The 26,581-nt window shown below is 39.6% G+C and overlaps 1 protein-coding gene across 2 annotated transcripts in view; it reads left to right on the top strand.

The window, feature by feature from the left end:
• CCNY (cyclin Y) overlaps window positions 1–12,101 on the top strand; it is a 123,853-nt gene extending 111,752 nt beyond the window's left edge. For both annotated transcript variants that reach the window (XM_082752501.1, XM_082752502.1), the window contains 2 exons: window positions 3,048–3,210; window positions 8,768–12,101. In XM_082752501.1, the coding sequence (XP_082608627.1) occupies window positions 3,048–3,210; window positions 8,768–8,884 (280 nt within the window). In that variant the 3' untranslated portion in view covers window positions 8,885–12,101. The remainder of the gene's footprint in view (window positions 1–3,047; window positions 3,211–8,767) is intronic.
• Window positions 12,102–26,581: the final 14,480 nt, after the last annotated feature.

The following is a 26,581-nucleotide window of genomic DNA, read 5'->3' as shown; positions in this document are numbered from 1 at the left end:
ATTCTTCATTTTGTGTACAAAGGTAAAAAAAACACAGCCTTCATTGCTATGGTACACTGTAGATGCTTTTATTAGTTTTGGGGAAAAGTCATTTCAAAACAGAAGTTGGAAATGTCACATGATAACTATTTCAGTATCTTTTAAAATATAAATGTTACTTTTAAGGATAGTTGATTATGCTTCTCTTCCAACATAACCAAACAGAATGAAATTTCTAAAATAAAATGGGGAGGAGCGAGCAGGGAGAAACTAAAATCAGGCCCTCTGCGTTTCTATATGTAGTTTTGTTCCATGCAGAACAATTTGATAACATTTCCTTGACTGCTCTGGGTGTTCCCTGACTGATTTTGCTGAGATAGTTTCCCTTGATCCTTTTCTCTTGCTTTTGGGGATTCGGTTACAATAAGGGTCTCCCTCCATTACCTCTTTATTCAAGGCAAATCTGAGTGCTTTTAGAATATTTTTGAAGCTGGGATATCAGCTAAAGTAGAGTTCTGAACAGCTTGAAGCTGATCGACAGGTTTGGCTGTGCCATATGACAGTATTAATCAAGAATGGTTATAAATAAGAGTTTTGAAATCGCTGATTCTCATGGCTTTTTTTGAAGGCAGGTGAAGAGGCATGCTGTGATGGTGTGAAAGGAACAACAAAAGAAGAGGTTATTGCTTTTGACAAACACACGCGATGGTACTGTTAGAAGTTGCACTTCAGCTATATAAAGCCATTACTCAAATGGCAGACCTGTGCTCACGTGCTGACATCCGTCCTCTTTCTGCACTTCACACTCTCTAAACAGATCTGTGATTAAGTCCTTGGCCTCAAAGCTTTTAGCCTTTTCTTAAAGATATCGTGGTTCTCACAAAATGAGAAAAACAAGCCTTTTTAGGGGCTTGTGCTCTCTTTCTGTATGGTACTTTATGATCTGTTTTGTGGCCTTTGTGTTTGGGGCTCCTTGTGAATCCTCCAGCAAAGAAGTGGGTCCTTGCTGAATTGCTGATGGTTTTATTCCTGCTGACCATTTTTACAAACTTTTTTTTTCCTATTCCAATGGGGGTGGATTTCCCTCTCTTTCTTTTTCAGGTAGTCAGGATGATACAATGTTATGGTTTTGAAGAGCCCTGATCTACGTTATTTATAGTAATAAGGCAGAAGAACTCTAGGTCTAAATCTTCAACTCCTGTGAATCATTACTCATGAATGTTTCTTGGAAAACCTCATGCAGACCTTTCAGAGTTTTATAAATCATCAACAGTGTGTTGAAGTACACTCAAAAGTTAGCAGAGGACTTAGGAGGACTGACCTGTATGTCTGTAGTTATTTATATAGCATTGTCTTGAATTTCTATCTGAATTTGAGGGGTGGCCACAGGAAAACATATAGTAAAGCAGTCTCATATGGAAATATCAGGAGCAAAGGCTATGGTGGCTAGTTATATTAGTTCAAATCAGAAATACCTGTGGGCTTTTTGTTGTTGTTCTTTCTCAGCTGTAGTTGACCTGCTAATCTAATCTTTAAATCTGGGAGCTAAGCTACAGTAAGAATCTGAGACTATTTAATGTTTCTGAAAGATTCGGGGATCTTCCTCTGTAGAAGTACAGTCAATATGTTTCTCTATTAAAATAGGCTTTATATTATTCATTAACGTACACCTTAGCTTGCAGAAAACAAAATATTACAAGTATAAAAGGACGTTTAAAAATAATCTATATATTATCACTAGACTTCTTAAAACTTAAATTTCGTTAACTGGGTTTTTGAAAAGCTAGAATCTTCAACAGTGTGAATTCATGCCAAGGAGTCCATATATGACTTTTGGATGGTTTTCTAGTGTTGATTAATACTTATCACTATGTACACAGAGTGATTTTGACAAGGGATAGGATTTTGACAAAGAAACTGAAGATAAGGGAAGAAAGTTATTACGATGTAAGCAAGATGGCCTTCCAGTAAGAAGTGAGAAAAATAATAATCAGTGTTGAAAAACTGCTATACTTCTTATCCTCAGAACCTCCCTTTTCTGTTGGCAACTGCCTGCACGTTCCTTGCGCACATACACTGCAGGCAGTGTGTAACTTGACTGCAGTATCATAGTCACTCTGTACCTGTTGGTTACGAAGCTGTGCAGCCCATTTTCTCTTTAGCAAAAGTACAAAATTCCCACCCATTTATTTTTTATTTCTCCTGTCTTGAAATCACTGTTTTGGGTATATTGTATGTCCTTGTATATGTATTGTGTAGGAGGATATCTAGGTACTATACAATTTAAGAAAGCTGCAAATTCATTTTTGTATTTATTTACCTATTTATTTACATGCTTTTTACTGTACCGTTATGGGTAGTAATGTATTGATGTAGCAAAGTATTCATGGAGTGGGAGCTCACATAGGGCCTCTGGTTCTATCAGGGATTTTGAAAAACACATTTATTTTAGGTACTGAAAAACAAATGATGAACAATGTGAATTTTGCTTGCATGTTCTAGGGAAAAATAGCTATATTCTGTTCATCAGCATAGATAGATGGTGTGCTGAAGAAAGCAGGTTTCTCACATCTAGTTTTACATGATTGATTCTGAAAGGCAAAAGAGAATAAATAAGTTATCTATTTTTTTATGTTAGGGTAACTTGCAGCAGTTATGAGAGATGTCTGACAAATTTAGGGCATGTCTGTGTGTTTCATGTTTGCATAGCTGTGTGTGCAGATCCACCTAGTGGAGGTATAGCAAAAACTACAAGAATTTTTTTTCCTACTAGCTTTTCCTTTCCCAGATTGCATTAACTAAACTAAGTGGCTCTTCTGCTCACAAAAGTTTGTGTCTGGGTTTGATTGGCACAGCAGTAGCAGCTGCAAGCTGCAGCAACTTTCATATTCCTCACTGATGTACACGTGCTCACAGAAGTTGGTAGACAAAGTCAAACTTTAGGTTAGGATAATTGTGTCTGACAGGAGTAAGAAATTAACATGGTTTGTACTATTTGCAATTTAAAGTAAATTACATTCAGGATGCACAACCTGAAAAATGTTTTCACATTTATCTTCTTTCTACAGGAATGAGCTGGAACGCCAGTTTCTTGAGCTGTTGCAGTTCAATATTAATGTTCCCTCCAGTGTTTATGCCAAGTATTATTTTGATTTGCGTTCCCTGGCAGAAGCGAATAACCTGAGTTTTCCTTTGGAGCCCCTCAGCAGGGACAGGGCATGTAAACTTGAGGTAAGACTTTTTAGATTGAATTAAATCTTTTTAGATTGAACAGAACTGAATATATATATATATATACTCATATATATACACATACATATATTTATGAGCATATGTATGAGTATTTTATATATATGTATATAAGCATTTGGAATTTTTGCATTATGTCTCCCTTCTCCTTCCATCTCTTCCCAAATATTCCCACGTAATGTTAGAAGGTGCCCTAATGTCCAGAACTGTTTTACTTGTGTTTTAGGTATTTATGGATACGGGGGCAGTTTTCTGGCCCAATCTGTTTCATATCTGGTATTGCTTTCCATTTCTTTCGGTTCTAATTGTTGAAATTGGCCTTGTGAAAATACAAATTTTAAACTCAGTTTTCAGTCTGGTTTTGCGTGTTCTTAAGACTAACTGTGCAGGACAGAGTATTAACAAGGATTGCTGAAAATAACTATTCCGTGTGCTTGTTACCTGTTACTGCTGTATTTCACGTGAATCCAAGTCTGTCATCTCAGCAGTATTATTCTCAGTAACAGGACAGAAATGAGCACACCATTACTAGATGAATCGTGAATACTGAGGAGACCTACATATGCCATGTGCATAAACCACGATGTCAGGTAGTCTGGACCTGTGGAATGCAGGGCACTATGAATTCCCACAGGCTCTGGAAGAATTTAAAATCATCAGGCAGTATTGGATACTTTACAAGACTAGAATCTTTTTTTTCTTGATTTTTTTTTTAGATGAAGTTTTTTGCATATGGGCATTCTTGCATGAGTATGTACACATATTGTTCCTAATTTTGAAGTCTGCTGTTAGCTGCTAACTGCCTTTAACATTGGATGCCTTTAATTAAATAACAGCGTTACGCTGTAAGTTGTTTATCTGTGGATTAGAGCGAGTGTTGCATGTTTTGAAACTCTTACTGTTCCTGCAAAACAGTTTTTGTGGGGGAAACCATGCATGGGAAGATGAATTAACTTGTTTGCAGCTGTAATGGGAACAGAGGTATCTGGAAACTGGTGGAGAAACAATTGAAGCAGATTTCACTAAATTTGTATTTCTTCTTCCTAAAGATTCTTTCTAAATTTCCCAAACATTCCTAATAAGAATGTAATTTAATCTTTGTATGAAGTGTAATGTAAATTTGCATCAGGTTTTGTCTGTATTAAGGAGTCAGAGTAATAAAATATGAAAATTCATTGGGAATGTAATGAAAAGAGGTGGCTTGCTAAGATATTAGATGTTAGGTCTTGATAATTATTGCCATTGCATGTATTAAAATTAAATTAATTACTTTTTGAAGAGATCTTAATACACAGCATTTCTGAACCCTTTCAGTGAGTTATGAATGAAGGTAATGGAGGTAGCTCCTAAAACCATGGAAGAAAAAACAGAAGATGGCTGTAAATACACAGAGAATACTGGTGGTTATTCTGAACTAACTAAAGAGAATGCATATTTAAAAAGAAATGATGGAATATTTTTAAAGTAAATCCACATTATTAAAAATTCTCCCATAGTAGGGATGGTTTGTGCTGCTAGCGCGAGGTAGCAGTAAAGTAACTGCTAGCCAGGGGGAGCCTCTGCAAGGAAGAGAGTCTCTGCTGTGAAAACCCCGTGGTCTTAACCAGCTCCTTGCCTCTGCTCTGTGGCCCCAAGGAAGGGAACTCGATGGGAGCTGCCTTGTTCCCTGGTAATATTGGTTGTCATTAGTATACCCTTGGAAGTAGCTGACAGCATAATTTATTGCCTAATTCCATGAGCACAGTTAAGCATAGAGCTTGCCAAGAGTTATCAAAATGCATTTACAAAACTTTTCCAGGTCTATCATGTGCTTCTCAGCCCCAAGTTCTCTGTTTTTGAAACTGAGAGAAAAGCTGCAGGCTGTGGTTAAAGACAGCAGACTCGCAGTAAATGTATATATGCAGAGGAATGATTTGGCATGCCTGGTAAATTGAAGGGACTTTGCTCAGTTCTAAGATTTAAAGCAATTTACTGACATTTGATATCACAAAAGGTCGTGTGTAAAGAGGTGGTTATATTATAAAGCATTTTTGCTATATTTGCATTTTACAGCTGCCATAAATCTGAAGGCAAGAGTATCAGAGCTTTCATGGCAGAATCTCTGTGTTGCTATTTATCACCATGTTGATTTACCTGTGACCTAAAAAAAGGCAAGGCAAGGCTAGGAAGTACTGCTGCTTGTCAAATGGTGATGCTTGAGAAGATCCATCAGATTTGAGATGCTACGAGAGGCTTAGCCTGTGGCCTAAAAGTGTCCCGAATATACAAGTCCAACTAGTAGTAAGGAACCATTTTTGTGTCGCCCCTTTCTTTTTTTTTTTTTTTTTCATTGTATGAAATCATTCAAGTTAAAAATGGCACACAGCCTTTCATTAGATCATGCAGTCTATTCACCTGCCAATGCTCCTTGTTCAGAACAGCACATCTTGCAGTGCATTTTCTCCTTGCTTCTAATTGTGTCAAATGTCAAGGTTTACTTTGCTTCTCCTGAGAAATTATTTTCTAACATGGGAGATATTTCTGCCAAGAAGATTGTCAGATATCCAACCTTAATCCGCTGTTTTGTAATTTCCTACTTGTGCACCTGGTTTTTGTCCCGTGTACTGAGCTAAATGTGACTCAGATCCTGCTCTTTTGGTAAGTCCACAAAACATGCCTACCCTATTTCTGCTTGTGATCTTAGCACTGTACTCGTTTCCAGACTAGATTTTTGTAAGAGCGTTCGTTAGTGCACTCTCAGTGTATAGGGCTGTGTTGTCTCAGCTTTTTATTATTAGGATAGTGCTTGAGGAATAATTCTTTGAACTACGTGCTGTATTTTCTTGACCCTAAAGAGGGTACCATCCTATAGATCAGACAGATAAAAAGAGGAGGGAAAGATGTAAGTTACAAGTAGAGAAGTGTCTTTATATCCCTCTGGCTTCCTGCTGTTGCAGTGGCTGATCGCAGCCCTGCATGTCACGTGTGTTCAGAACCTGTGTGTTTGTAGCTAAAAGGCAGAGGGAGAGCAAAACTCCTCTGATTTTTCTGTCAGTAGTAAAGTGATTGTTTTTCTTTTCATTCTCCATAAGTTAGGGAGAACCCCCTTCATCACAGCTTCCTGTCATTTGTATTTTTACATAGTCTATCCAGACTCAGTTTTGCCTCTCCCTGCAAAGTTGTCTCTGGATTGTGTGTTTTAGGGAGCATTGCAGCCTTCACAGCTGAGTGCATTTGTGTATTTCCAGCAGCGAAGCTAAAACCAGCACTCCTGCTTTCCTGCCCTGCACAATGATGTCCATGCAGGCAAGATTTATCCTACTGCTGCTTGTCTCCCCTGTTCCTTCTCCTCATCAGCCCCCTTGGGCAGTGACAATCTTCTCTAGATCCATGCAACTCAGTGGAGGAATTGACTTCCAGTTCTGTGTGTATATATATCATGAAGAAAATATGTTATGTGTATTTCTAGCTAATTACAGATATTACAATCAAGTCCCCCCAAACTTTCAGATAATGTAATAGTGTTGCTGTTTTTCATAATGCTTTGATTTGGTTTCATTAGAGAAAAGGTCCCTTGCACCAGTCAAAAATTAATTTCTTCTTCTGGCTTTCAAAGCAACATGTACCAGATGACAGAAAGGTGTTACAAGCTACTTGTCTTTATTTTATCTGAAAGGCAGTAGTAAATAATTACAATTTTCTGCTTTTGTCTTGTTTCTCCATATGTTCCAAGATGCTATAGTTGACTTGTCAAATAGGCTCCAAATGTCGGGTTTATGAATTGGTTGCAAATGAAGTGGCTTTAAACCGCAGTCAGTGGGCTTCATATCTACATGAGTAATCACCGGGACTGGAGTTGCCAAATATTAGGTGCCACTTCCAAGCAAAATTTCATTTTGTCTGACTGAGTGCCAGAACAGGGATTTTGCTGTGAAACAGGCAATTTTGGAGTGATTACTTTCCCTGTTTAATGCCTACGATAGCAGGCTGGTTTGGCAGCTGCAGGAAGCTGACCTCCTCCTCTGAACACCTGCTTGCCAAGCCACACCTTGGCACATCATCCCGTGATCGAGCTGTTTTCATCTGCTGGACTTAAAATCCACTTGAATTGCATAAACATTCTTAGTGCACTGAGTTCCTGGTTACATTAAATAAAATATTACTAGGAAGTTTTGAGTGAGTTAAGTTACGGTCTACAAAGCAACAGGAATATTTGTGTTACTTTATTCTGTGCTCTTCTTGAGCACTAAGAAAGTTTCAGGAATGGCCATAGCAAAAGGAAATTCAGTTTCCAACTGAAATAGTAGCAACTAGTTTCCAGGTGGTTTTCTTTCTTTGTTTTAATTTTTAATGTTTTGTGGCTGGCTGGAACAAAGCATTAGGTGAACTCGCTTGTAGAGGCATGAGTTGGGTGCTTCTGTCAAAACTGCCTCTGATCTTTGCAGCACTGTTCACTCCTACAACTTGCTGTGCTGTAGAAGTAAAAATCAAGAAAAAGCATGATGCTCGCAGTCAGGACTTTTTATTTGTATTGCCTTCTTTTATAATCAAACCCTTGTACTGTTACTGTTTGTGCCGTAGTTTTTATTAAACAAGCTATCTTAAGGTACCACTTAAAAGCATTCCAGAGTAAATACAAATACTGTTTTCCTTCATCTCATTTTCTAAGTTGGCTTGAGTACTCCTTGGAACGACCTTTCTCTGCAGCTCTGTGTGTTTAAACACCAGAGTTAATGTCCCTACTGATAGAAACCATAGCTTGCCCCAACCATATCAATGCTTAGAGTTGAGTTATGTACAGTGCATAATCTACATTTGTTTTAAACTTGGCTAAAAACAGTAGGAACTTAAAAATGTTAACTCCAGTGTAGTTTAGTAAGTCTCAAAATTTGAATTATCTTTGCATCTCTTTTTAAAAAGGTTTTTAACATTTCTGTGTATTTTGAATGCTAATAAGGTTATTCTTGATATGAGTGAAATTTCCCACAAGCAGTTTAATAGAGCCTGTTCACACAGAAATCACCGTCTCCTGCCATTAGGGTTCTTCAGAAATGCAGGAAGACATCATCTACATGAGCAAAGCAGGGCAAGTATTCTGACAGACCTTTTAAAACTGGAGGAAAACATATTTGCTAAGAGACTTTAGGAAAGAAAAAAATTAAAAGCCATTCTCTTCCCAAACTGAATATGCTGACAATTTCTGTAATTGTTCTACGAAGTTTTCTATATTTTTTCACCCATGAAGTTCTCTATTGATGTTACAGCAGTGGGTAAGTGTTGTCAGATACCTTGACTAGATTTGCAATGGTTAACCTCTAAAGAAAAGGCTTGGCATACACGTACTGAAACCTTCAAAAGCAAATATGGTGGGAAATGCAATGGCAATGTGTTGAGTATTTTAAGATTAATGAAACTAATAAGAGAATTTGTTCTTCACATGCTTTGTTTAATGAAGTACCATTTTGTAATTCTGCCTATATAGAAATCCACATTTAGTTCCCTATTACTTGTACAGCTGTGGCCACTGCAACTGAGGTTTCTTCCTTCTCTCACGTTACAGGCCATTTCCCGCTTGTGTGAAGATAAATACAAGGACTTCAGGAAATCTGCAAAGAAACGGTCAGTCAGTGCTGACAATCTGACTGTGGTTAGATGGTCGCCTGCTATTATCTCCTAACAGAGGAGACTGGAATATTCCCACGGACGTACTGTTTCATCCATCCAGTTTTTTTCGGGGTGGGTTGGGGGGAAAAAAAGAAAAAAGACTTTTGATTTTTTTATTTTTGAATCTGTCGAGCTGCCTTTACAGTGCCTCCCCATTGTGTAGCACACGAGCAAAATACCTAGCGGAAGCTGAAATGGAGAAGTCAAGTGTTTGGGATAGAAGATGGGCAACAATCTTTTTCTCACTTTCACTAACAGCTTTACCCTTTCTATGAGGAAAGAGCAAATCAGGTGCTTGGAAGAAGAAACAACAAACGAAGTAGAGGCAGACAAATATTTAAGAACTGTGCCATTTTCCAATATGCTGTACTTTGAAGAGAAATGAACCGTGTAGTCAGATGACTGTGCACTAGAGGAGTGACGTTGGAGAGTTCCATCTTAAAGGTTTCTCTTAATACCTTTCTCAGTTTTTCTTTTTGCATTCCTCATTGCTGCTTCCCAGGATAAATTCTTCCCCTTGCACAGCAGCAAACCAAGTCTGTATTAACAGTAGCACAAGCCCCTGGATAAATAGTGTTGTTTTTTTTTTCACTGCACTTTTCTCTGTAAGCTGTCTTATTAGCATTATTCTCCATAATTATTATGCATATGTTATATTTCTTGTATGCCTTTTATTGTATTTCAAAAGAGAGAACTTGACCATAGTGCTGAACCAAAAGCATGTACAGGGATCAGAAGATCGTTCGTAATTTCATGATGTGTTTTATTTATAGTATACTTGGGTGCGTGTGCCTTCCTGAGTTCTTGGAATCACTTCTTTTTCCTTAATGTAAAGATACAGTTATTAATGTATTCAGACGATGATGATGATAAGACTTGGGCCAAATCTCTGAAATTTGCAACAGATCTTGTGATCCTTTTTGCAGATTTTCATAGCATTAGAAGTTTAGCAGAATTCATTTTGAGAAAGCTTTTTTTTTTTTTTTTTTTTTTTTTTTTTTGTATGGCCTGACTAGTTCATTCCTTCACCTCCAGGTCCATTGTTGCAAGCAATATTCTCAATTTTTATATGTTTACTTTAAATCAAAGTGAGTCTGTTTGTATAAAATAAAAAATAATTTAAAAAAAAATGTTCCAGTGAGAAGACCTGTAGAGAGCAGAAGGAAAATCTTAAGGTATTTGTCACAAGTAGATTTTATTTTGAAGCTAAAATACAAACCCTCTTTTATTTTATTTTGTTTAGCGTAGGTGCTTTTAGAAATTAAAAATAACCGAACTGTGAACATAATTTTCAACTCTGATTATTAAGCTCTTCTGTTGCTGTTACTAGTTCCCTCTTACTGTGGCTGTTGCCCCCTTGGGACCTGTAAGAACCTTTTATAGAAAAATAATTTGTCAATATAAGCATATTCGCTTTATAGTGCCCCAGGGTGATTTTTTCCCTTTTTTTGCACAGTTCAGAAAGATACGGTTGGAAACTCTCAGTTCTCTGAAACCCTTTCTTTGCGACTACCACTGAAATGAGTGGCAACAGACGTCCCTGATTTATGCACTACTGTGGTAAACCATAACGATTCCATATTTGTTTTATTAAGCCCTATGGGCTTGTAGCAAACCTAGGGGCCCAGAGATGCACACTTCCCTTCAGTGCAATGGGAATCAGATGCCTCCAGATGGAGGGGCGCTGACAGGATTGAAGTAGTAATACCAAACAGTTTTGTGTTAACTTTCTAATGTGATTTGTGTAGTTCGAGACATGAAGGTTTTGTCCGTAAATTCTCCTGATGTCCTTTGGGCCTTTCAGATATCTAATTCTCATCATTGTTGTGCCAATGCATCAGAACTGTGAGCATCCAAGTCCATTTTCCCCTTGAACGTGGAATGTAAGGAAAGTCTTTATAACAATACGAATGCAAATCAGAGCATTTGAAACCTCTTTACAGATAATATCAAAAGTAACATTTTCAAAGCATTTGAAATTCATCCTTTATAAGCATAAATTTAGGCTTTAAAATATGTAAAATATTTTGATTTATCAACACTTTGCTAAACTATTTTCCATTAACTTGATATCAGGAATATTGGTTTTATCCATTTCTGGGTGATAGAGATATGAACTTTGGATTATGTAAAGATCTCAATGCATCTACTATAATTTTTGTGAAGTTTATTAAACTACTTTAAAGATTGTATAGTCTATTTATTGTATGTATGTACATACAGTCTGATACTTTAAAAAGTGGATTCCGTAAAACCTGGCTCAGTCTTGTTTAGACTATTGAATATCGTTTTAGCCTTGTGCACTGGACTCTACCTCTGTATAGGAGAATTTTCCATATTCTTAATTAGTACTGATTCTGTGATTAACTTGGTTATGTTTCTTGCACTAAGAATTAAAAAGAAAAAAAATCTGCTGTAAGTGTGGATTTTTTCTTTAGTTCAAACTCTGTTGTATGAATCCTCTACATTTAAATGGAGTTTTCTTTCCCTCACGGTTATAAAATAATTCATTGTTTTTTCTTCTGGTTTGTTCCAAGTTTGCCAAAAAAAATACACACATATATATATATGTATATATATAGTACCTTACAGTAAATCTGAATAAGTGTCATTTGTTTGCAAGGTACTCTATACCATGTAATTAAAAATGAATTATTATTTAGGATTTTTGCACTTAGTGTAGGTTTTTTTAAGCGTTACTGTATGGAAAATGCCATTGCAAGATTAGAGAACCACCCAGGGTGTGAGAACAAGAGGAGAATGAATTGCATTTTCATTAACAGCACAAATAAATTGTGGTTTTCATTTCAGAACCTGAAACGAAATTTGCTGTAAATGTTTTCTGGATTAAGGTTTTCATTATTGCTTTGGTCACCGGCTCAAAAGCAAAAAGGTGTAATAAACCTGTCCCTTCAAGCATCATTGTCTTAATGAATTGTTTTTTCTATGTTGAGCCAGTGGGCCGTTGGTTTTGTTGCTTATGTATTGATAATTGGATAAACATTTGAAAAATGTGTCTTGTAAGGGTTTTTATTCATGCATCACTCTGTAGACCTAAGATTTTCCCCTAATTCCTCTTCCCATTTGTAGACTTATTTATATTTCAATTTATGTTTATATTTCTCTTTTTTTGGTCAGCTATTTACATCCTTTTGATGGACACCGTTCTTTGGGACCAAGAACATCAGAGTCATGTGCTATAGTACAGAAAGAAAAATGTCAAAAAGCCTTTTCCCCCTTCCACAAACCCTATCCATCTTTTTGAATGATACACATTTTCACTTGCTAAAAACATGCAGAATCCTTTCTGATAGCAGGGTAATGGGTTCTTTTTCAATAATTGTGTGTTTGGTTTTTTTTTTTTTACTTTTCAGCTTTTTTTTTTTTTTTTTTTTTTGATGGTGGTGGGGTCAGCATATGTAGCTTCATTTACCTTCGCTTATTTAGCTTAGTTTGTCATGTAAACTAAACACAGGATGGGAGAACTGTTTATGTATTTATGGAGTCTTAGTTCAGACTTTGTTTTTTAACACCTCTTTCTCTATTTCCCAGCTTTGTTAATGCCAGAAACCTCAGATACAAGCTAAAGATTAGAAGTAGCAAAAGCCTCATCAGAAAAGGGTGATAGTGTATTGGTGGCAGATGACAAAATGACATCTGGTAGTGTTGGCTGTGTATAAATATAGCAGAATGTGGGAGGGGATAGAAGAATTGAAATAACAGAGCAGAAACAAAAAACAAACAAACAAAAACCCCAAAGCCTTAACAGCTGAAGCAACAAAATATTTACAGCCATTCTTTGTTGGTAATGAGCATTTCATTTTCCAGTGGCATGTTTAAACTGCTAATTGAAATGCTGTGCATCCACTGCAGGCTCATATAGTGCTCCGCTTCTGTGGGGTATTTATGAAGAATTTACTTGACCTAGCTTTCAGCAATTCCTCACTACTGTTGCAAACACACATCTATAAGCTGATTTTTATTTATTTTTATAGCTTGAATCTGTAGGTCTTCCTACTTCTGCAGTGGAGTGTCTACTTAGTGTCTCTGACAGGTTCTGAGAAAACATCTCAAAAGTAAACACAAGCATATCTGTGTGCATGTGACCTAGATCTTCGTGGAAAATGTTAGTATCAGCACCTAAAGTGTGCAGTAAGTATCCTGCTGCTGCTTGTTTTCTTTTTTTTTTTTTTTTTTTTTTTCTCCTTGCCAACTGAACTGCAGCCTGAGGAAACCACAGAAGTGATGAGAGGTAGAGTTGCAGTAGACTACTACAGGTACACATTGCAACCACTGGTAGGAGAAGATGCTTTAAAAAAGGAAGCAAGGTTAAAAAGAAAAGCTGATGATGATAACGATAGTTTTACAGTGTATGCTTTTCTGAGCCCTGTTTTTAAGAATCTCGAAGAAGTGACTGGTGAATCCCAGAAGCACAGCTTGAAAATGACTGAATGTGTTAGCCAAGAAAGAAAGGCTTGGCTTTCTTTGGTCTGGGCTTTCTTCTGTGGTCTGGGCTTAGGTCATCAGGCACTCCCATTAAAAAAAGAAGTGACCAGGAGGCAGATTCAAGAAAGGCAGGGGACAGCAGCACAAATAGGCTCTTTTCTTGTATTCCTTTTAGACTGCTTGGTCTGATGCAATTTGATGCCTAGATAAAAGGAGAGTGCCTGTTTTTGTGCCTCTTACAGCATGTGTAATATGTTTCAGCAATATTGGGGCAACTGGTATTAGCTGGAGACACGCGCTGGTGAATATATGTTCAGGAAGCTGCTTGGTCTTGTTATAGGTGACCGTATACCTGGGTTTTCCCATATGAGTTGTCCAGAATCTCTACAGACTTTGTAAAGCTCACTCAAGGCTCTGGGCAGTATCTTTTGTGAAGATGTCAATAGTCTCCACAGTTTGAGAGCAGAACATAATAAAATGTCAAAAATTGTATTTGTCCAACTTCCTGGCTTTCTCAAGGTACCTATGTAATCTAGTTCATGAACACTTTTTTCTTGTGTCTCTGGGACGTAGATCGGGGTGCTGCAGTAACCACTGCAATAAAGCTTTGTAGCTACAAGGCCCGGCACTGCTGCCCTCTCGGGAGTCCCTGGCAGTGAGGCACCTTCTGAGGACGTGACACTGAGTGCTCCACTAAACTGGGCACTGGAATGAAGCACCTTTGTGTAAGAGATTCTGCAGCACACTGGGAGTCTAAAGCTAATTCTTCTCTATCTGTGTGTTTTCTTGCTTCATTGCCTCCTGGTTTTCATGCCCCTTTATTTTAAACATTAGTACAAATTATTCTCCATGGAGACAGTATCTTGGGAATTGGCAGATGTGATGCACTTGCTACCTTATATTTAAACAATACAGGTGATCCTGTGACCAATACTTCTGTTTCATGTCTTTCAGGCAAACTACGCATTCTTCTGTGGAAACAGGAGAGGTCAAAAAGATGGAGATGGGAGTGCTAGAAGTGTTAGGAGGCAGAAATAGGTGTGGGCAGTTTTAAAATGATCTAAGAAATACAGATGGGCAAATTTATTTGTATCTTCTACAGTGCTGATACCACAAGGTATTAATGATACTTTAACTTGATAAATTTCTCACACAAGGAGTTCAAGGGGTAAAATTGTCTCCCTTAAAATGCACAGGATATGCAGATTGTATTTCCACAAATCCTAGGAGGAGGAAGACCACGTTAGACTAAGAAAAATGGCATGGCCATAAGAAAAATGACATGTATCTACACCTAATGATCTTGAATATTTTGCTTTAAAATTGTAGCATTACCTTGGTGTTGGTGCTGACGTGCAACCTGCCACTGTTAGGAAGGTGTTGGTAGTACCAATCTTGCCTGGGATATTGCATCCTGTACCTCTTGAGGCCTTAAAGTAAAGGTAATCCTGTGGATACTTCGTCATGTACTAGAATATAATCAAGAATGTTTGGAACTAGACTTTAAAAAACAATGCAGAGTAGTTCCTGTTAAAAACAAAAGTTGCTGTGGATAATTCATCAGTGCTGTGGGGTGTCATCACTATAAGCATTGTGTGAAGGGAGGGGTAAATAAAGTCTCCTGTTTGCAACACTGCTCAATAGATGACAATGACACTTTTGAAATCACGGGGTGGGAGGGTAAGGAGAATTACACAGCCTCTCCTTGCCCCTCCACCCCCATCCTTTTTTTGTAGTTACAGTAATTCTGCATTAGCATTATCGTACTTGTGAGCAGAGATGGGAAATTGTTACTTCGTATGTAGGCACTGAAAAAGAGCAAGAATGATTTAAAAATCTAAATCACCACTGGCATTCATAACTTAAATATTTAACTTATGACTGCCAATAAGTATGCACCTTATATTTTACCACAGGAATGCCTCCACGGTTTGCTTGTATAATGGTGCTTTACAGGGTACAGATATTAAATCTGTCCTCAAATAAACTAGAGGGATGATTTGTGCATCCTAGGAAAATAGTTGGTTATATCTTCAACATTTTTGAAAACGCTCTGGTAGAAGTCTTCCAGATCTGCTTGTATTTAATGCTTCGGATCAATGATTTCTTCAGCTGGACAGAAATAAATGCAGTTTAAAAAAGTTTAAAGCAGTGGTGTTGACTTCATGCAGAGAAATTAGGTTGGCGGGTCTGGCACCCTGACACTGAGCCTGAATGCTGGAGCCAGCAAACTTGTCATCCTGCTTCTTCTGCATCCCCATTTAATGGCGAATCCACTGCTGAATCCCACTGACAACATGTGCAGTGTTTCTGAACAGTGAGAAAGCTAGACTATGAAATCATAGCTTTTCTTTGGTGGCCTGTCACTGCAGTACACCAGAAGGTCTTGTATTCTGCTCAGCTCCCCTGGCAGGTGTCAGAAGGAGGTAGTTCTGCTCCTCCAAGCACGCAGACGGTCAGTGCGCACTGGCCAGGTCTGCATATTTGGATCTCTGGTCCCAGCTGCAACAGCTTAGCTTCTGCACAGGAATTTCCTTAGGAAAAAGAAACCAGTGCAAAAAAAATCGCAAATCTCCTATGAAATACATGGATTCCAAACAACCATCTAATTTTCCCATTTCAGATTTTTTTATATTTTTAATTCCAGGCATAAGCTGAATTCTTGACAATTTCAGTGTGTGTGTGTGAGCATCTATTTTTGATATTAATTGCATTAGAGAAGGAATTTGCATAGCAGTTGGTAATAGAAAAAGCATTATTTTAAGTGTCATCTGAACCTGTTGTTTGCTTCCCTGGAGAACGCACTTGTCTGGACTCTTCAGCTTACTAAAAATAGGTAAACAGAGTGATACAAGAGCCTATTTTTTGGATCTGTCCCCTTTGTAACACAATCAGTAAATTTTTACAAATTACATTATGCACAGTAAGCTTCAGAGGACTTGGGGGGTGGGAGGGACAGAAAATTGAAATTTTAATTTCTTCAGCAGACTGTGTTATTGGTTAGTTTTCCTCAGCGTTTTTTCTTCAGTTTGTTTCCACTGCGGAACATGTTCTATTCTCCTGACTTCAGTCCTTTGGGATTAGCACAAACACCCCCACAGCCCCATCAACCCTTTCTAAGCCTCATGGTGCCCTCATGAAGAAGCCGGGCTGAAGTGTGACATGAAGGCGAGTGGGGCAAGGGGAAGCCCATGGGCTCCACTCCAGCATCTGGGCCCTGGCAGCTGAGGGAGAGGCCAAGCTGTCCACGATCACCAAAACAAAAATCCCTCCCAGCTCCCTCTCTTGGGCGTTGAAAACATCCAGTTCTGCAGATCTGCCCTGTTTGTGTTAGTACATGAAGTGCTTAGAAGAAATGGCTTCATTACACAGCCCTGGTGCGCCTCAGGCCTAGCCCGGATTTGCGGCTGTTTCTCTCCGTTGTGGTACAGAGGCCCCGCCATGCCCTGTTCTGTGTAGGACAGGCTCTCAAGGTGCCCAAAGCCTTCGGGTGAGGGTCATGGTGGTTTCACACAGACCTGAGCTGCTCTCCTGCTCCTGCAGCTGCTCTCCGTGCTGGCAGCAATGCTTGTCTTACTGCCAGATCACAGAGATCGCTGTTAACTTTGAATTCAGAGATTACACTGGGAATTACGAAACCTTTCACATTTTGGATCAAAGCACGCTGGCTAGCAACCCTGCTTTCTTCAGTTTATTTATCCATGTGTACTTTCACACAGCACTTTCAGTGGTTTTGTGCCTTAAACCAGCAGCAGTGCGGGGTCTGCGGTGTCCTGTCAGGTACGGGCATGCCACCACCCCCTGCCCAGGTGCCTGAAGCGCAGGGGTTGTGTGAAGCTGGGGCTGTTGCAAACTCGTGCTTACTTCTCCAACATTAGAGGAGTTGAAACCTCTAAATCTTGGGGAGGCATCACATAGTCACTGAAAGCAGGAAGAGTAAGAGGGGCAAGGTACCTGAAGTGAAAATTACCGTTCCCTGCTTCTGGCAGTTCAGGGCGGGAGTTCCTGCAGATCACTCTTCCAACAGAAGTTTTTCCAATACACAAAATAAGAGTCTAGGGGGCTTCTGACATAAAGCTCTAAATAGAGCAAAGTCCATGTGTAGGTACCCATAGCATTTATCAGCAAATAAAAAAACTGTAATCCTCCCCAACTGCCTTCAGCATGTGGAAACAGTCAATGCCTTGCTGCAGGGGAATGCAGCTTTCATGTGGCCTGAAGGACTCAGGCTGATCTTCAAATAAAAGTTACTGTAACCTTTCAAAGCTTTATATTTTTGAGGTTAAATGAGCTTGCTCATTGAGGTAAAGGTTAATTGTCTAGATATAAACAACTGTGACATAACTTCATTTGTCATGTGCATAAGAGAATACAGTTATATTCAGGAATGCAGACGTTTGGTAATTTATAAGTTTGGTTTCCCAGAAATGAAAACATCATGGACAAGTTGAGTGGGTTAAAGTATTTCACTGCTCTTTCCTTTCAGATATTTCATGGTTCTTTTTGGATGCCCTAAACAGTTTTTTCCCATGATGGGAATTGAAGGCAGCAAAAAGAGAAAACAGCAAAATGTAACAACTTGGGGAAAAACTGTGGGGGGGGGGGGGGGGGAACAGTGGAGAACTTTAATAGTATGAGCAGTTATGAGGCACAATGCAGTTCATGAAGGAATATGTTCACAAATATCTACGGTCAGTTAAAAGAACTAATGTAATCTTTAAACATGTCAGAAACACATTAATTTGTAGCAATTTTGTAGACGAGTATTAGGCTGAAAAGGCAAAGTATCTGTCACAGAGCAGGCAGAAGGCTGCAGTTAATAGTTCTGCTTTGTCTGTATTCCTGCCTTGCTGTAGTGATGAAACTTCAGTTCTATTACCAGTTCCAAAAGAATTTTCACTGGAAGCTGTTTCATATCTTCAAGTGGGCAAAATCACTTTACCCAGCCAAGCAGAAAGGATTTGCAGAGGCGAGACTTGGTTCAGTGGAGATGCTTCTCAGGCTTGGCAGGCAACAGGGCATAGCAAAGCACATCTGGGGACATGAGCCTGCATTTGTGCAGGGCACAGCTAATGGAAGTACCCTGCAAGTGGTGGGTGAGTAAAGGCAGGTAATTGGTAGTGCCTTCTGCTTCATGGAAAATAGGTTGTCGAACTAGCATTTAAAAAACATGAAATGCATTATTAGTATAGATGCTAGAGAAAGACTCCTTTACACACCTTTATGGGCAAGACTACTGGTATACTCTTAAATGATATTATTTTTGTTTGCAATATACTTTTAAAAATGCTATAGCCTAGGCCATGTCTGCAGAAGCTGTAATGTTTCTTGGTCTCATCCTGTAGCATGGAATAGCTACATGTCCTACAACAGGACATGAAGAATCCCTCTTTTCCGCTCAGCTCTCCAATAACCAACTAATGGGAAATTTCTGCAGCAAGCTTTGATCATTAGAGCTTTGATAGCTAAAAGCTGAAAACCTGCTAGCAGTAAAAGTGGCTGCTACCAGCGCGAAGCCACCAGTCACACATGCTAGATCAGGCTGGTGCCATGGCAGGCTGGATGCAAGAATGGGAAGGGCTGCATTTCATCTCCCCCACCTAAATGGGATCTGAGGCAGGACTCTCATCAGCCCTTTTATCCACTCATGGCACAGTGTCCCTTGCTGCCAAAATCTCCTTATTGCTGCGGTCTGTTTTGGGAATGGGCATCCTGCTGAGAAATCCACTCTTGGTGATTCTTGTCTGTTGTCTTTTGCTCTCTAAAATAACAGAATAAATAATTTATGATTCATGTTGCCCTTTTGGGGTTATGGTAGGGGTTTAAATGAGAATCAGATATGGAATTCCTATTAATTTTATCAAGAACCAAGCCATCATACTGAGGTATATGATGTTTTTCTCTTCAAAAGAGAAAATCCTGGTTGATATAATGCATTAAGTATGAATGCTATCCCAGTTTAACAGGGGAATTCCTCATGTCCTGCCCAGAGTGTTCAGAGCTCATTAGCAATGATTATTAACAAGGCTCTTTGGGAGAAAACAAAACAGAAACCATGGAAACAGCAGGCAGCTAGCAAGGTAGGTGTTTATTGTAAAGCATAGGTTCGGGGAGGACAAATTCACATCCTGAACTGGTCTCTATTTTTTTTTTTTTCCCAATATTGTGGTGGTTGGCCTAGATACGGTTTGTTTAAAATACTTTCTACAAGGCCACTTTGAACTTTAATAAGCAGACTATTAGCTGGTCACAGAGTAAGGTCAAAAGAAGACAGAGTGAAATCAAGATCAGGTTCAAAAACTCCTTTATGCATTGCCCTTGAAATGCTTTCCTATGGCTAGATGTACATAGCTAATGTGAGGATCCCGACAGTGATTCAAGAAATCTATTATTATTTTCCAAATAAGATGTGAATAACAATTAAGAAAAATATTAGAATTTTCCTTCATGATTTTTAAAGCACATCTGGAGATCAAAGGCTCTCACTGTGAAACAATGTGATAAATGTACATGTTCATTTTAGGCAGAAAAACTCTTTTGGAGAAGGTTTTTATTATGGGCCAGATACAACTTATTGGTGATTTAAAGTCATATTTTTAAGATGTAGATAAAATTTAAAAGAATGTACCTTTTGACTTCAGCACAGGAATTAATTTAATTTGGAAAAGACATTTCTTCACATGCAATCAGAAATCCCCACTCAGTACTGCCTGCAGTAATTCCTGAGATTTAAACTATACGTGAATCAGAGGGAAAAACATCACCTCTCTCATTCCAGCTCTCCTTCTTCATTTTTGTGCTGGTGTAGCCTTTTCCCTATGGTGTCTGATGCTTGGTTTCTGTGCCTGGTTTCAGTGACTAAGTACTTACATTCATCTGTCCATAGTGAAAGAAAAAGCAGTTTGAGTGTTCAATAATGCAGACAACAGTATGGGTTTTGTTCCTTAAAATGATCGGCCATGAAATACAAGAAGGTGTAAAGAGCTCCTATTTTAATTCCACAGTGGCTGCCTGTATGTTGAATCTGATATGATGGATTTATTTACTGATATCCAGAACCAACACAATAGCCCCTTCTGCTGTGCCTGTTGAAAACCATGATCTATTTGGTCTCTGTAATGTTCATACTGAGAAGCAGTACTATGTAAGTACTAAATTAAAAGTATACCCAGCCAAAGATATTTTTGCCATTATTTACTTACATGTATTATGAAACCTCTTTCCCAATTAGTTATGGCATTTTTCTTACTTTAACAATTTCCACAATATCAGTGCACCATACTTTAAAATAGTACAAACAACTTCATTTGCAAACAACATCAAAGCTAGGCAACACAAATAACAGGAGTAAGTGACTATCTGGTATCTTCAGCTGTATACTGATGCCACTCCTGTTATGAGGTCTGTGTGACTGCCGGGGCCTCAGTCCTTCTCAAAGAGGACCTCTGCAGGACACCTTCCAGGACAGAGGTCTCTCTCTCCCATTGACTACCCACTCCAGGCTGCACTTCTACTGTCATGTGAAGGCCTCTCCCACAGCTTCTCAACACCTCCATTGTTCATGGTTACTTTTCATCATCTGTCTTTTGTTGGAAGTGCAAAGGGCTGGTTTCTGTTCAGTGATCTCTCTGCCAGTGGAAGTTCAGAGTGTGATGCTGCTTTGTGCAAACCGTTTCTGCTGTCACCGTCACTAGGCTAGTACAGGGGAGGAGTAGGTACTAACATAGGAGTAGGTAGTAACATAGGAGTAGGTAGTACGTAATTTTTTTAATTAACAAAATTTTCATCGCACTATTATCAAGGTGCAGCAAAGTATTACCTGAGGGCCCACCCAATCTGAAATGTCCCTTCTTCTGCCTTTCGTCTGCCTTAGCACTGATAGGTTTGGAGCTGCCTGAGCAAAGAACTCAGCCTCTGATTAAGGTCAGGTGTTGGGTACCAATGCCATCACCAGCTTCAGCATAAAACTTGGGATTCCAAGACTTTCCAGACCTTTGGATGTCCATTTGCTCTGCACAAAAATGTAGGTATAAAACTTGGTGTCAAGTGTTACATGCAAAATTTAATAAAAATAAATAGCTGGAACTTCTCATACATTAGACTTTTTGTGTGTGTTACAGCACAGCAAATTTCAATAATGACATGTACTGGTATAGTTACTTATTTCAGTAGGAGTTTAGCAGATATTAATAATGTGCTTTTGGAAACCCCATGGACTCACTTTGAACTTATACTACTTCATAAAATTAAATACTTTTGAAGAAATTGGCCCTGAGCTTCTGAATGAGAATGTACTTCCCATTACTTAATTTCCCTTTAGATCGGTCTTGAAATGTTTAAAGTTAAGTTCTTGGCTGAATATCATTGACTTTGCTGAACCAAAGCCTAAAGGCGAGCTGTTTTTTCCATTTGTTCTCATCTTAGAAGCAGATTTCCGTTAGGAAGATCTCCTGTAAAACATGTCCTGAACCTTCAAATATTTATTGTAAGGGGATCTGTTTGAGGCAAAGTAAGACTTAGAATAATCTAATTCCTTGAGAGTATGCAGTAAAATACTATTGGTTTAGATTTACTAAATTAGTAGAGGAAGAGGGAGGCAAAAAAACATACACAAGACACTGCAGGCACAAGACCTCAGTATCAAAGATGGGTAAGGAGTGGAAGTTACCAAATTCAAGTGCCATCAATATGAGCAGTTAAAGAAGAGCTGAATTTGTCTGTTCTAGATGTCCTGCTGGACTTTTTCACCCACATATACTTATGGATTTGTGTATATGACATTACATCTGTGTGTGTATCTCCTTCCTGAAGGTAGACAGAAGGGGAAGAGGGACATGTTCACAGAATCAGAGAATGTCTTGTGTTGGAAGGGACCCTAAAGACCGTCTAATTAAAAACCACTGCCGTAGGCAGGGACACCTCCCACTAGGTCAGGTTGCACAGGGCCCCATCCAACCTGGCCTTGAACACCTCCAGGGATGGGGCATCCACAGCTTCTCTGGACAACCTGTGCCAGTGCCTCACCACCCTCATTGTAAAGAATTACATCCTAGTATCTAAACTAAATCTCCCCTCTTTTACTTTAAAGCCATTACTACTTGTCCTCTCACTACACCCCCTGACAACGGGTCCCTCCCCAGCTTTTCTGTAGGCCCATTTAGGTACTGGAAGCCACTGTAAGATCTCCCTGGGGCCTTCTCTGCTCCAGGCTGAACAACCCCAACTCCCTCAGTCTGTCTGCACAGCAGAGGTGCTCCAGCCCTCTGATCACCCTCATGGCCCTCACTCGGACAGGCCCCAGGGCTGAAGGCAGTACTCCAGGTGGGGTCTCAAGAGAGTGGAGTAGAGGGAGAGAAAGAATCTGAAAGTTTCCTAAAAGCCCTTTTGAATGAAGGCAGCTCTGGGGACTGCTGGGTTGTAGGCCGAATGATGGGGAATGTTGTTTAAGCTCCCCTTTAATTGTTCTTGATGGAAAAGATTTACTGCACCCTTGCCTCAGTGTGCATAGTCTCCATGGCCCTAATTCCTGGGTTACAATGTCCTTGCTTGCTAAATGTTTGCACAGCAATGACATCTGTTTTGCTGAGAGGCTGCCTTGAGAGTGTGCTGCTTGCAGTGAGTCTCTGAGTGACGCACAGCCAGAGCTCGGGGCAGTGTGTGCAGCACCACATCACCTCTGCCTGCGACAGGCGAGGGCTTCCCACGCTGTGCCTGCTCCTTCGCTGTGCATACGCTGTAGTAGGGTTTTACACATGTTACATGATTACTTTCAAGTTTGTCTGACAGGTTTATATGTATACATATGCACTACGTACCTTAAAAAAAAAAAAAAAAGTAAAATTCTGGACAACTTTTCTCTCTATTTGTTTGCTGTTATCCTTCATGACTACCTTGTTTTCCTCCTCTCACTCTTCTGCTGTATTTTCCTAATTCTATAAAATCAGGACATCAAGACTAATTGCCTTAATTTTAATGTTGTTTAATGTCCTTTCTGAATAGATTATTTTTTCACTTGAATGCGCAGTTCACTCTCTGAAGTAAACTGCAAATTTACTGTAGAAAGTAAATAATGTTTGCTACTTTGAAATTAAATTCTACGTAGATTTTTAAATTAGTCTTTAAAATATTAGATATGCATCTGTAATTCTTCTTTCTTAAACAATAGCCTGTCAAATGCCCTGGATTGAAATGCCAGCTCCCCTTCTGTACTAGGGAAGCTGTTACACTGACCCATTTTTGCCTTAATTTTAATTAAATTGGCACAAGGAGGTAGCATTATTGCTGGCAGATGTGCTACAGAGTGCAATCTCCTGTAATAGCTCCCACTGCACTACACTTGCATGTTGTTAGTGTAGGTGTGGACTGGGTAGGACAGATGTGGTTGTGACTTCAGAATTTTAGAGGAATGGTACAAGCTTCTGTGGGGTTAGCTTCAGGTGACTCTGATTTGCTCCTGGGCCCATGATTTGTTGCATTACTTTGCATCACTCTGAATGTCATTCTGAACCAAGGACCAAGTGAAGGGTCATTGTTGAACTTTTGTGCCAAAGAATCCAGGGTTCAGCCTGGGAACCTGACACAGGTCCATAGTGAAATGCAATTCCAGTAGTTCAGAAAGTTCTAGTGGGTCACACACAATGACAGAGTCATATCTGTGAATTTTTGCAGGGTCAAGCCCTGGACTTGTGGTAAGGGGTTAGAAATGTAGACAGCAGTTGTGGATGCTTAAATAGATTTAGTTGCATCTTCTTATGTTTCATTTTGGTTTCTGAAAGCAAAAGCTTTCCTGTGACTTTTAAAGACCTCTTCTAAAATCAGGCACACTGAGCTACAACTAGTGTTTGAAGTTTAGCTTTACACAAAGCCGTGTCAGTGTTTTCTACCTGTCTCTCCTATCTAAGTAGAATGAGCCGTAACTGAAATTTATTACAGCCTGGGAACAGTTTTGTGAGATGCTAGTACTGGAGTGTGTCTGGAGGGATGGGGCTGTGCACCATGTGCCTGTCCTCTGTCATGGGTGGTGGTGCCATGCCAGCTGGTGGTACTGCAGAGCTGACGTCCCTGTGCTACTAGAGGGATTGCACAGCTATGGAGAAAACATTGCTGTTTTTGAGGAAGTGGACATCTGTGTGTAAGTGCAGTCCTGGTGCAGTTGTTGCTCATCCCCTTGGCTGCTTCTGCTGGCCCTTGCTGGTGCACCCCAACCAGCCCCAGAGAGGGCCCATAGTTCATTCGGACCAGAGAGCACATCTGCCAGAGGAGATCAAGTGGATTAACACACAGGGAAGCATTGACCTTCCTCAAATACTCCACTAACAGCCAGAGAAGGTGCAGGGTGGGTGTATCAGACATCCTGGTGCTTTTTCAGAGTTCTCAGAGGTACTGGCTACTGATACATGAGTGGATTTGTCACTGCAATGCCTCTGAGAGCCATACCCTGACGTTGGCTATGGTTATGTCCCCTGTTTTTCTTTGACAGCCTGCCCCAGGTCTCCTTGTTTCACCACCCTTCCCTTCTGGAGTGAAACCAGTGACTGACACAGTCTGCGGCTGATCAGAAACCCTTTAATAAACCAAAACCTTCATTTGTGGTCACCTGGAGGCTACAACAAAAATCCTGATCCCTTTTATGAGAGAGGTGCCACATGCACGGGAAGAGACTGTAAAAAACATCGTGAAAAAGTATGGCAAAGAGAACACACCCCAGAAAGGAGAAGTGTTGGACTGAAGTCAGATACAAGTTGCCTGGAAAAGCTAAAATAGAAAAGCTAAAGTTGTCTGGAAAAAAAAACTAAAATAGAATTTAGACTTTCTGACGTAAATCGATTCCTAAGTTAGGCTGCATGGTGAGTCTGGAGGGGGATGTTGCTTTCTTTCTTTTTAAAGAAAATGGGCCAACCTACCTTAGCACATCCTGCTGTGGGACCAGATATAGTTGCCTGGTGTAGTCCCGAAGGCAACAGTTCAGAGGCTTAAATCCCTAGCAGTTATCCTCTTGCACAAATGTTAGCGATCTCTCACAGCAATGACAAGCAAGGATATTTTAACTGGCAATATTGACAGGGACAATTTATAGCCTATTGTGTGAATGCAGCTGCTGAGCATGCATACCCTGCCACCATCTCGACATTCCTGACTCTATTTTTCTTAACTATTTTTGACAAAGGATTTTGACCAGGAATACCTTCATATCTCAGCACAATTTAGATCTCATCCATTTTCACTTTTCTTCTACGTTCTCTTGTTCTCTTCCACCAATTTTCCTTACTTCCCATATTTCTCAAATATACACAACCCTGACAAAAAAAAAAAAAAAAAAAAAAAGTGTTGGATGGGGAAATGAAGCCAAACCCATTGTCTCACACCATAAATACAGTTCAGTAACAGAAGAATTTTTGCTCAGCAAATATATTACAAAAAACAATTCTGAAAAAAAGAAAACTCCTGTGTTTACTGCTACAGTTAAAAATCTCTTTATTCAGTTAAAGAGTTGCACTGGGTTTTTAAGTGCCATCCTTTCAAACTCCACTTACAGGGTTTGCATGGGATGGGGTTCACTACAGAAAAGATGCTCTGTGTGTTCTGCTGTGGCATTGCACACTTTGGGATCAGAGAGCTGGGGAGAAAAGTCTGTGCAGTTGTGTTCTACTTTATTAAATGATTATTTACCTTTTTTTTTTTTTTTTTTTTTTTTTTTTTTTCCAGGCAAGACACACACAGTCATAAAACTCTGCCCAGTCACAGCTGGCTATAAACTCCTCATGACGAAAGGATCACCTTGCCCCCCTAGGGACCAGAGCCATGGGTTGAAGGATGTGAGCAGGGCTGAAGCAAGAAGCCCAGACTGCCCTGAGGTCTCCGGTTGTCATGACATAACTTTTCTCCCTTGCTGTATCACAAAAAAACCTCTTATTTTCTGCTGTTTTTCTAGTTACTGGTAAGATTTGCTGACAACAAGTGCCCATATTATGTTTGTCCTTATTAAAACACAGACAGGAAAGGTCAGACTGCACACAACATCACGTAAGTAGTTGAGCAGTGGGTGGAAAGGAGGAGATCATTTTCCCAAGGCAGCATGGTGCAGTGGGGGTGAGGAACAAAAGGCTTGGGGGGATATTTGCACCTGTGGTTTTCCCTGGGTGCCAAGGGCAGGCTGTGCAGGGGCACCAAGCAGATATGGAGCCACCAGCCCTGCTGTCAGCTGTGTGAAGCCCTGGGTACCAAGCAGTTGAGCAAGGAAGTACTGATACCAGTTCTTCACCTG

This window comes from Aythya marila, assembly GCF_965140915.1.
Source record: "Aythya marila genome assembly, chromosome: 2".
NCBI lineage: Eukaryota > Metazoa > Chordata > Aves > Anseriformes > Anatidae > Aythya > Aythya marila.
This window is presented reverse-complemented; position numbering and strand designations above follow the sequence as displayed.